At 33.6% G+C, this 12,167-nt stretch overlaps 1 protein-coding gene and 1 long non-coding RNA gene across 5 annotated transcripts; one reads left to right on the top strand and one right to left on the bottom strand.

Annotated features, from left to right (window-relative positions):
- Positions 1-4,038: 4,038 nt before the first annotated feature.
- On the bottom strand, positions 4,039-4,972 carry LOC111879590 (EG45-like domain containing protein). Its single transcript, XM_023876056.3, has 3 exons — positions 4,803-4,972; positions 4,429-4,705; positions 4,039-4,221 (listed from the first exon to the last, which is right to left on the bottom strand). Exons 1-3 carry the CDS (start codon positions 4,909-4,911, stop codon positions 4,155-4,157), a joined length of 453 nt encoding a protein of 150 aa, XP_023731824.1. The 5' UTR covers positions 4,912-4,972; the 3' UTR covers positions 4,039-4,154.
- A 177-nt stretch (positions 4,973-5,149) lies between these two features.
- Positions 5,150-9,657, top strand: LOC111879591 (uncharacterized). 4 transcript variants are annotated; one of them, XR_006185151.2, is made up of 10 exons: positions 5,150-5,285; positions 5,934-6,362; positions 6,800-6,880; positions 7,747-7,781; positions 7,853-7,966; positions 8,057-8,109; positions 8,194-8,313; positions 8,400-8,515; positions 8,689-8,780; positions 9,527-9,657. It is a non-coding gene; the product is annotated as an uncharacterized LOC111879591 (long non-coding RNA). The 4 variants fall into 4 exon arrangements; XR_008224969.1 differs by having other exon boundaries at positions 8,672-8,780; XR_006185153.2 differs by having other exon boundaries at positions 8,194-8,285; positions 8,400-8,780.
- The last annotated feature ends 2,510 nt before the right edge of the window (positions 9,658-12,167 follow it).

The raw sequence follows: 12,167 nt of genomic DNA, 5'->3' as shown, positions 1-12,167 counted from the left end.
AAACCCTTCATCAAGAGCTACATCTCTGAGGTATAAAGCTCCTACCTTGCTTATAGTATGTTTAGATCTCATTTTAGGATGTTTTTCTCCATATTTTGGTGCAAGAATGTTGCTCTTTGGGACGTGGACGTCCCATGGGGGCAAACCTTTTAGATCTAGAGTCTATAGGGGACTTCATGGCATAAAGGTGCCAACTTTATGGCAAAGGAAGTCCCATGAAACTTGTGGACCATCTTTCTGGCCTTTTGAGCCAAGTATTCTATGCATGAAAGTAAAGATAGGAACTTTACGTGATCAAACTGTCCCTATAGCCCAGATCAATGATCCTATGGCATATCTTGAAGTTTTGATGGTTTTTGAAGCTAGAACTAATCCATCTTGAGGTAAGGTTAGGGCTCATTTATTCTAGAATGGGTCTTAATGGGTAAAGTTGGAAACTTTACCCTCCAATAGGTGTATTCAACTCAGATCTGGAATATGGGATCTAGATTCGAACAATAATGGCTTAATATATTAAGAAAGCTTAACAGACTGAAGAACTCGACGAGTTCATAAAAGAACTCAACGAGTTGGGTCGAAGTGTCCCAATTCTGTAAAAGGAAGGAGTCGACGAGTTCAAGGTAGACTCGACAAGCTAAGTGGGAAAGTCTTGATTCTATTGATAAGAGGAAGTTGACGAGTTGTGAAAAAACTCGATGAGTTGGATCGCGATTTCAGGGTTTTATGATTTATGGGACTCGGCGAGTTGAAGGGCCAACTCGGCGAGTTGAGTCAACTCAAAATGTTCACTTTGACCATGAATGTTCACTTTGACCAGAATGTTGACTGTAACATCCGGATTCCTGGGATATTATTGTAAAGGTTAATATTGGGTTTCAAGGGGGGACTCGACGAGTTGAGGGTCCAACTCGCCGAGTCAAGTCGGGAACCTTCGGGGGATTTAATGAATGGAATCGACGAGTCAGAAGAGGGACTCGCCGAGTAGATACTGGTCCGAGAAAAACCCTAAGTTCCGGGTTTGGAGCATATTTAAAGGAACTTATGACCTCGGGTGCGCCTCATATCCTCTGTGAGAAACCCTAAATCACCATGGGAGCTTGGGGTGAGTTCTTATGATGAAATCAAGTGATTTAATGTGTTATGTGGAAGGAAAGGTGCATGAATCAAGCAAGGAACAAGATGGAGGCTATGGATCTAGATTATCTTCTCATGGAGCTGCTGTGGAAGGTATGACCTTGCATCCTTTTCACCTAATTGTGATCAGGCCTCTAGATCTTGGGAGTTTTAGGGCTTAGCTCCCCTCCTTTTATCTTTGAGCTAAGTGAGACATGATCTGAGGTGGGAAACCTCAGATCTGAGCCTTGAGAGGTCCTTAGAGGCTAGATGCCTTGGCTTTAGTGGCCTAAATGAAGGTTGTTGAGAAAAAACCTTCATGAAGAGTGTGTTTTGGTGTTTTGGAGTTATAACACTGTGCATTAGCGTAAAGATTGAAACTTTATGAAAGTATTAAGCCTTGGAATGACAGATCTATAGATTAGAGTGTTAGATCTGGTTGAAATCGTCTAGATAAGGAAAAGTCTGAATGGACTCGCCGAGTCAATGAGCCGACTCGACGAGTCGGCTAGGATTTCATGTTTGGACTAGATCACGATTTAGCCCGGAGAGTTGTGGGGTCGGCTCGACGAGTTAAGCTAGATCTTCAAGAGACTTCGGGAAGGCGAGTGAACTCGACGAGTCACAAAGGTGTACTCGCCGAGTCGGGCCAAGTGGGACTGTTGAGTTGAGTTGACTTCTGTTGACTGTGGGGTCTTGGTCAACATAAGTAATAGAGACCATGGAGGGGTAAAATGGTATTTTATCCACTTCCCAATTAGAGAGGGAAAGAGTAATCGTCGGTTTAATTAGAATTGAGATTTCGAGTGTTAAATATAGATATTTGCCTTTGTGTTAGGTGGTGGCGAGTTCGAGATTCGAGTGTGAGGATATCTGCTTTCTGCTTGCGAGCTGAGTCTTCTCACTATACTTTACCTAGAGTGGTAACTAGAGTTATATGACAGAGTATCTTGTATGTTATTTATGTGATTGTGATACACTGCATTATTTCTATGTGATTCATGTCGTGTATGTTCCAGTGTTTACAGAGTTAGAACCGGAAGGTTCACAGAGTTAGGACCAGGGGGTCCACAGAGTTAGGACCGGAGGGTCCACAAATTTATAGCCTCGAGTGGCTAATATGTGTTATATGTGGTATTTGGGGAACACACTAATCTTCGTGCTTACAGTGTTATGTGTTATGTGTTTCAGGTTTTCAGGTTAGCGGGACGGCACCGGCTTGATTGTACACACCAGAGGAAGAGCTGTGTCTTGATGATCCTGGATTATTAATTATTCAAATATGGAGTTATGTTTTGAAAATTGAACAAATAAGATTGTTTTACAAAGTGTTATAAAAGTATGCATTTTAAAAATGAAAAATTTGTTTTAAATTTTCACGTCGTTACATTGACTTTGACTTTGACTTACACCAAAGTTGACCCTTAAGGGGTTTGAGTATGAAAGGGTAGTTAAAGGAAATCTTTTATGTGTAGGAGTTTGAGTGGGGTTGGTTTCAGAGCTGAGGACAGTTCAGCTACTTACAACGTTTGAGGTGAGTTACCTTTTAGTAGAAGTGGGTCGAAGGCACCAATGTCGACCCACTAGTAGTTGATTACAGTTTAGATGATTGTCTTTGTGATAATTGTCTGGTATGTCACTATCTGTTATGCTTTATGTGCTAGTAAGTTATGATATTATGTGATAGTGGTAGGAGGGGTGGGATAGATCCCGTAACCGGTTGAAAAGACCGTAGGGGTAGGCTAGCACCCAGATATGCTAGGCAGTATGTGACTTATGTGTTTATATACTAGGATGATATGTGGTAGTGATAAGGGTGAAATAGTCTCTGTTACCGGTTGAAAGAGACCGAAGGGGTAGGTCAGCACCCAGATATGCTAGGAAGTTACCGGTTGAAAGAGACCGAAGGGGTAGGCCAACAACCTGATATGCTAGGCGGTTACCGGTTGAAAGAGACTGAAGGGGTAGGCCAGCACTCGGATATGCTAGGTAGTATGTGATTGTATGGTATGTGGTATGATGGGGGAACTCACTAAGCTTCGTGCTTACAGTTTTCAGTTTTGGTTTCAAATACTTCTTCTTCGAAAAGAAAGGAGTCGGCATGACCGCAACGCATCACAATATGAATTTCCGCATATGAGATCTTTAGGAGTTGTACTCTAATGTTGTTTTATCATGAGATCTTTGGGAGTTGTCACCGGTGATGTCGCAAATCGTCACCGGAGAGATCGTTTAGCGGAGATACGTTCGCAATTGAAGTTACAGAAGAAATGGAAATGGAGTCTGGAAAGATGAAGTTGAATAAAAGGGGCATCCCTAATAGCGGAGACGTTAATAGCGGCCACAAAAGGGCTATTAGCGGCGACATACTGAGGGAACTGAACGCGCCCTTTATGGGGATCACCAACCGTTGGATCGGAAGAGAATCGTAGGGCCAGAATTTGGTCCAATGTTGGTAAGCAGATCGACACCTATAGCGGCGACATGTCACCGCTAAAAGCGTCCTCTCTATTGCCTTCCACAGGAACAAACCCTATCTGTTGGATTATGTGCCGAACCAAGGGTCAGGATTGAAAGGAGAGTGTCTCCAACAGATCTCCAGCGCATATCATTAGCGAACCCTCTATTAGCGACGACGTTGTTGTTTTAGTAGCGATATCACACGTCTAGTCTGGTGTCGCCGCTATTGGTCCTGTCGTCGCAAAAAGCGACGTCCCTAATACTCCCAATTCTTGTTGCGTTCCTTTTCGGCTATACTTATTAAATCCAAGATAAGGTGTCTAAGAATAATGTCTTGTTATTTATGCTCATATATTTCATTTTTCAGGATTGAAAAAGGAAGACTCATTCCGAAAAATAATTAAAAAATAATGAAACGAAATATGCAATCAAACAATAAACGAGCCGATAATTGAACTCCTTAAATAAGTATAATAGAAATCATATAACTAAATGTAGAAATTTTCTTCAACCGATACTTCATACATTGCCATGATACTTATAGAAGCATACATTTAAAATACCTTTGAGTGTCTTTTATTTCAAAGTAAACTGATCATAAGAGAATTGATTTTAGCGTATTGCATACGTACTTCATTAATTCCCATCCTGAAAATCATAAAGAAAGTAAAAATTTATCAAAAGTCAAATAAAAGTACACAAATTAATTCTACTCGTAAGGGCGTTATGTCTATTGAACTCCATAAAATTCAATAGATTTCTACAATAATCATTTTGTATTTCATACAATTATACCAATCTCTATAAAGTTCGACTCTCCATGCTCTAAGAGAAAAGGGTTACGTGTATAATTACCGGTTATATTCAACGTTAATTCTCCCCGCATCCGTATTAGCAATCACAGCAAACGCCTCTTGGGAAAGGTCAACTTGATTTGCTGCACATCCGGGACAAAGATCTACAACAGTTACATCAACGCTTCTGCCTGTGCATGGGTTCAGAACACCATCATTGGTTCTACCGGTGCAAGTAACACGGTACCTATCTCCACATGCAGCTCTGTTGGCAAACAAACCACTGTTTGCTGCTAGAATCAGAACCCCACGATCCTCAAAACCAAAACACGATGATGCTACATAAAACATTTTTCAAAATCTCAAAATTAGTAAGCTACGTGCAAGATCATAAATGAATTTACTTTTATCTTTGATGTATGTATATGTACTTACGCACGTAGGGAGGAGTGTAGAAAGTTGCTTGGCCTGCAATGGCGTGAGCAACTGAAGCAAAGCATGCAACCATGGCAATCAAGAAAAAAGTTCTCGCAATCAAACCCATCTTTGGTTTTTCTCTAACAGAAGCAAAAAAAAAAAAAAAAAAAAAAAAAAAAAAAAAAAAAGTCTCTACTTCTATATTTGAAAAAAGTAACTTGAAGAGTAGGAAGATGTGCCGAAAGTTTCTCCTACGTATTCAACAAAAATACAAATCATTTACAAAGTCAAAGAAAAGTTAGATGGATAGAGATATGCTTGAGACTCCTTTCACGAGTGAGGAAATTAAAGACGCTTTATGGAGTTGTGGTAGGGACAAAATGCTAGGGCCGGACGCGTTTACTTTCAAATTCTTGAAGAGATATTGGGACGTCATTAAAGACGATCGATGTCATTAAGTTCTTGAAGTATCTTGAAGACTTCACGCTGTGTTACACAAAGGTAGCAATTCGTCGTTAATTTCTCTTATTCTAGAGTTTAAAGACCCGATTTCCTTGAAGGATTATAGAACGATAGACTTGATTGGGTAGTTATATAAGGTGCTCACCCAAAAATCTATTATAATCACTACTTATTTTTATACAAATAAAAAGAAAATTTCAAGCTTTGATGAATAGTTTCCTAATTTTCGTAGTCCTCTATCTTCTTTTTGTTTTATTCGAATTTAATTCCACTTCCCTAAAGAAAAGGAAACTTCCTTATTTGTCGTGGTTATATATATATATATATATATATATATATATATATATATATATATATATATATATATATATATATATATATAGAGAGAGAGAGAGAGAGAGAGAGAGAGAGGATGATCATTTGAGAACTCAAAGTTTCCCGAGAACCCGAGAACTAAAAGTAGAGCGTTAGATCAAAATCTTGAATGACTTATATTGATCATGACGTAATTGTAATTATCACTTGTTTCGATGGTATCTTATACATTTTATTAATATTTACAAGGGCAAATTAGGAATTAAAAATATCAATCATAATAATCAATTTAAAAAAAAAAAAAAAAAAAAAAAAAAAAAAACAACCCACACACACAAACATGTGTTTCTCACTTTCTCTCTCATTTCTCAGGTTCTTCACGACTCCACCATCCGCCTCCTTCTGATGAATATCTCTCAATGAGATCTTTCCGCCACCGATTTCTGCCAAGGATATCGCATAGACTAAAGATCGACGATCCACTCCATCTACCGCCTTCCTCCTCTTTCCATCCTACATCTCTAGCTGTTCTAACAAACAACAACGACTACCAATCCACGATCCTCGTTTGGCATATCAACGACGTCAAATCCACGATCCAAGAGATCTACGTCATTCATTTTTATGTTCGATTGCAACAATAAACCGTCAAAACGCATTTGTGGATCACCTCTATCTGGCGAGGATCTTATACCGCCAATGCCTTCTTTTCCAATCGCACCTCCGACCGCCCCAATCTACACAAACATCGTCACATATGGCTCCAACCTCCACAGTCCCCATTTATGTATCGATTATCAAGTAAGTATCATCAATCACTTCATGATTGAATTTGTTTTCATGACCTCGATCTGTTACATTGAAATGTTGCTAATCTGATTTACTTCAGTTTAATTCTATTCTTCCAATGTTGTTTGACATAGAATACTTTTTGAATCAAAACCACTGATTTTCGTGAGAGTGGAGATCTCCTTGTTCCGCTCACCACCTGTTCGATGAAATGCCTCAGAGGGTTTTGGGTTCTTTTGAGCTCAGAAGAAGTGGCATCACATGGAGATCATCCTTTTGCGAAAATTGGAATACATCAAATGACATTTGCTATAACTTGCATTCTCGTTTTCACTTTATCGATTATTGTTTTCATCATATATTACATCAGTCTAGTTCCAAATGTTTTTGTGCCCTAGAATTCAACGAGCTCTTACAATATTTTCACTATTTCTGATGCTTTGGTGCAGATCCCCCTTACATTGAACCAATGTTTCTTGCTTATATCAGCTGGTTCTTTATCCCACTTCTTCTTAGATTGCCTGTTTGAGGTAATATTTCTCTTCAGGTTTACATAATAGAGGCAAAAATGATGAGAGTTATTAGTTGATCAGAGATCAAATATGCAGGAAAATGGGCGTTCAACCATGTACACTTGGATATTGAGCCCAATTAAGCTAAATTTGTCCTCTTTTTATTACTTTTATAAAAAAAACAAAATACATCTTACTTGAAATTAAGCTGGTATAGTTCAGCAGTCAACAATCATCACTAAATGGCTATGAGAAATCTATGAATTCATGTTTAATTCAAGTTCAGAACAAAAGACAAGGAATTGTTGCATAGCTTAAAAACACAATATATTGGATGCAATGATCTATTATTCCTTCCCTAGACCTCTAGTTAGCAACTTATCCAAATGAAAAAAAGTCATTCTTAGGGACAAAAAGTCATTCATTTGACATGCTCCTTTGTTATTTTTACCTGTAAATTACTAATATCCATGTTCTCTTGATAGAATATGTTGATACATGTTTTGGTTGCTTTCATCTTAACTAGCAAACTGATGTGATTGAACTTGAATTTTTTCACGAACCGTATTACCTGCACAATTTTGTTCAATCAACATTCAACGCCTTTTCTGCTGAAAAAATTAAAGGTAGAGACCATGCCACTTCTAGTTTATTAGTAACCAGAGTCAGCAATACTCTTTGGAGATCTTTCTTTCTTTTTTCCTCATTAAGTTCTGAATGAGAAATGTCTGTCTGCATAAAGTACTATATACATAATTTCTTTTTTTCTAGACCTAATAAACCATCTGAACGGGACTAAATGACCATTTTACCCTTACATTTCAAATGTATTGATGATGCATTTTTCTCTCGCACGGGTTCTACACTTACACTTGTTGTATCAGGTGATGGAAGATATTACTCAAAGGATGCTATCCAGGTGCTTAAATCAACCTTTTCTGTTGACTTATCAAGATTTAATGCTTGATATTTTATATATAAAAAATGCAGATAATAATTAAAATGACAGCTACAAATGGTGCAAGACGTATCTGGGTTGGTCAAAATGGTCTTTTGTCAACACCTGTTGTATCAGCAGTTGTACGTGAAAGAGTTGGTGCTGATGTAAGTTTATCTGGTTTCAAGATTTTTAATAAAATAACCTTACTAAATCAATAATTAATAACCTTTATATATATTTAATTTTCTATAAAGCAAATGGAGCATTTATATTGACAGTCGGTCACAACCCTGGTGGTCCAAATGAGGTATGTGATATTTTCTTAACAATAAAACTCTAAACATTATTAAAGCATAACAAAGTTTACTCATATTTTTTGTGTGGTTTTTAGGGTTTTTGAATTAAATACAATATGGAAAATGGTGGGCCAACACCTGATGGACTTACTGATAAAATCTTTGAGAGCACTAAAACAATATAGGGGTATTTTATTGATGAAGGCTTACCTGATGTAAAGCTGAATTCTTTACCTATAATAAGATTTAATAAAATTATATTTAATATTATTTTGATTACATATTTCCCATTTGTGTTCAGGTGGATATCTCTGCAATTGGTGTTTCATCCTTTTCAGGCCCTAATGGAAAATTCGATGTTGATGTTTTTGACGCAGCAAGCGACTATGTGAAATTGATGAAGTATGCTATCACAATGTAAATGACGTTATTTCCCTTCATTATCTAATGGATTAAATGAACTCCTTGTGATATATGTAATCATATTCTATTTTGTTACAACAATGAAAGATTTTGAGGATAATGAAGTGATATATTTGAATTTTGTTAATCATTCTCACATATCTATGCCAGTTATTTTGTCTTTTTAGGGCCAAAATTCTGAATGGGTGAATGTGTACATCAGCAATTTGAACCCGTCAAATGATGACTGGATTGGAGTTTTCTTCCCTGCCAATTTCAGGTTCTTATCATTTGTATTTTCTACTTTTGTCAATTTGTTTATTATATTTATAGCATGCTACTTCCGTTGGTTAATTAATTAATATAAAATACATTGCATTAATTTGTCGTATATAATATCCATTGTATTAATTTGGATGTGATTCATATATTTACATGTGAATTACACGTGATTCACATGTAGATCATATGTGATTCACATGTAAATCTCATGTGATTCACATATTAATCACATGTAAATCATATATGAATGATATGTGATTCACATGTAACTCACAAGTGAATTACATATGAATTACGTATATATGCATACATTCATATGTTAATCACATGAAAATCACATTTAATTCACATTTTAATAACATTTGATTCACATGTAAATCACATTTAATTCACATTTGATACACATGTAAATCACATGTGATTCACATGTAAATCATATGTGATTCACATGTAAATCACATGTGATTCACATGTGAATCACATATGATTTACATGTGATTCATATGTGAATCCAATGCGATTCACATGTGAATCACATGCGATTCACATGTGAATCACATGCGATTCACATGTGAATCACATGCAATTCACATGTGAATCACATTTACATATGTCATATGTAAATGTGATTCATATGCGAATCGCATGTGATTCATATGTGAATCGCATGTGATTCATATGTGAATCACATATGTATTTTTATGAGTGTTTTCGCATCAATCATTTTTCTTAATTTTCTAGTAGATTTGAAAGAATTTTTGGTGAATATTGAAGAGGTGAAAAATGATAAATTGAAGAAAATAAGAAAATATTGACATGAAGACATGAAAACACTTGGAAATTTGTAGCAATTTTTAATTTTATATTTTATTTTGTATCGAATAAAATACTTGTACTATTATGTTTATAGATTAATTAATAAAAATCATATTTTTTTTTGTGATTTACTTACAAATATTATAGTATAAGAAATATACATATATGCATTTGAAAAAAATATGCATATATGCACCTAAAAATTTACTTTTTTAAAAAAAAATGCAGTTTTTTTAAATGCATTTTTTTTTTTTTGAAAAAAATATAGCTTTCTTTAAAAAACTTGCAGTATTTTTGATAAAATTGCAGTTTTTTATTTTTAAATTAAAATTTTAGAAAAAATGCATTTTTAAAAAAAAATACAGTTTTCATTAAAAAAATTGCAGTTATTTTGAAAAAAAATGCAGCTTTTTTAAATAGTAGTTTTTTGAAAAAATTACAATTTCTTTTAAAAAAAATTCAAATTTTTTTTCAAAAATTTACGTTTTCTATAAAAAAAATTACAAAATCTGCATTTTCTATTAAAAAAAATGAGAAATACTATATTTAAAATAATCTGAAAATTTGATTTATGATGTAAATTTTTAGACATTAATATTAATATATTAAATAACATACAGATATTAAACATTAAATTAGATTGATAAGATGACGATCATGTCCTTATGGATTAGTTTTGATCCAACGCTCCACTTTTAGTTCTCGGGTTTTCAGGAAACCATGAATTCTTAACCGATCTCACCCCAATATATATATATATATATATATATATATATATATATATATATATATATATATATATATATATATATATATATATATATATGGAAAAGTTCAATAAAGAACCATTATTAATCAAGAAACCAAGGAACCAATCGAAAGCGTCGGAATTTAGAGCGATCAACGAAAAAAGGAAGGGTTGTAAACTTTTATAATGGAAACACATGTACCGGATTATAACAAAACTCACTTTCTTTTTTTCATTTAATTTTTTTTTAGGCCATGTTTTTTATCGAAAAAAAAATGAATATACCGTTGTTCACGATTTTTCGTCCTCTTTCCATAGAGATTCATGATGATATATAAAAAATGAACTTTTTTTTCGAAAAAAACTCACTTAATTTTCTTAGTTTTTTCAATATTTAAGTTTATTTTTAGAAAAAAAAACTAATTATACCAAAAATATTAATTTTTTGTATTCTATTATTAAATATCAACACCGATTAAAAAAAAAAAAAAAAAAAAAAAAAAAAAAAAAAAAAAAACTCAAACAGTGTAGATTCACACTGTGAATCTAAACTGTAAATATTTCAATATTTAACATTCATAATATGAAAAATCTCAAACAGTTCAGATTCACATTGTGAATCTGAATTACTATTATAAACTGTAAATATTTCAAATTTTAACATTCACAATGTGAAAAAGCTCCGATCAGTTCAGATTTACACTGTGAATCTGAATTCTGAATAGGTTTACAATATGAATCTGAACAGGTTCACAATATGAATCTGAACTGAAATATCGTTTTTTTAACATGAATATGAATCTATGTTTAAAAAGTACAAAAAATATGAAATTTGATATATTTATTAATTTTTTTTTCTATAAAAAATAGACCTTAACTTTTTTCATCAAATAAAATGAAGTGAGTTTTTTTCAAATAAAAAAGTTCGTTTTTTATATATCATCATGGATCTCTATGGAAACAGGACGAAAAATCGTGAACAACGGTATAATCGGTTTTTTTTCGATAAAAAACATGATCTAAAAAAAATTTAAACGAAAAAAAGTGGTGGGTTTTTTCATAAATGGTGGATTTTTTGGTATAATCCGGTGTGTGTGTGTGTGTGTGCGTCCAATGTAAAAGTGTACATTTATTTCCTTGACCGTTGATCGTTATGATTTCCAACGCTCACGATTGGTTTCTTGGTTAATTATGGTTCTCTATTGAACCCCACCCTATATATATATATATATATATATATATATATATATATATATATATATATATATATATATATGTGTGTGTGTGTGTGTGTATGTGTGTGTGTATACATATATATACATATATATATATATATATATATATATATATATATATATAGAGAGAGAGAGAGAGAGAGAGAGTGAGTGAGGTTCAATAGAGAACCATAATTAAACAAGGAACCAATCTTTTTTCAACTTTTAGAACCTATTTTTTATCAAAAAAAAAACTAAAAATACAGAAGTTCATAACTTTTTATCCTTTTTCCAATAATATCAAATTTGAAAAAAAAAATCGTCAAAGTCATATGGTGAATCCAAAAAATATATTTAACATTCACAATGTTATGTTATGAATTTAGATATTTTTAGTTTTTTTTTTTTTTTTTGATAAAAAATAAGCTCTAGAACTTGAAAAAAAAATTGGTTCCTTGGAGAACCAATAATTATGGTTCTCTATTGAACTTTTCCATACACACACACACACACACAAACATATATATATATATATATATATATATATATATATATATATATATATATATATATATAACGTCCGTAGATCTGGGCTAGTCAATTTAGA

Source organism: Lactuca sativa, chromosome 7, assembly GCF_002870075.4.
Source record: "Lactuca sativa cultivar Salinas chromosome 7, Lsat_Salinas_v11, whole genome shotgun sequence".
In the NCBI taxonomy this organism is placed as follows: domain Eukaryota; kingdom Viridiplantae; phylum Streptophyta; class Magnoliopsida; order Asterales; family Asteraceae; genus Lactuca; species Lactuca sativa.
The sequence above is the reverse complement of the archived record's forward strand: the minus strand, read 5'-3'. Positions and strand labels throughout refer to the sequence as shown.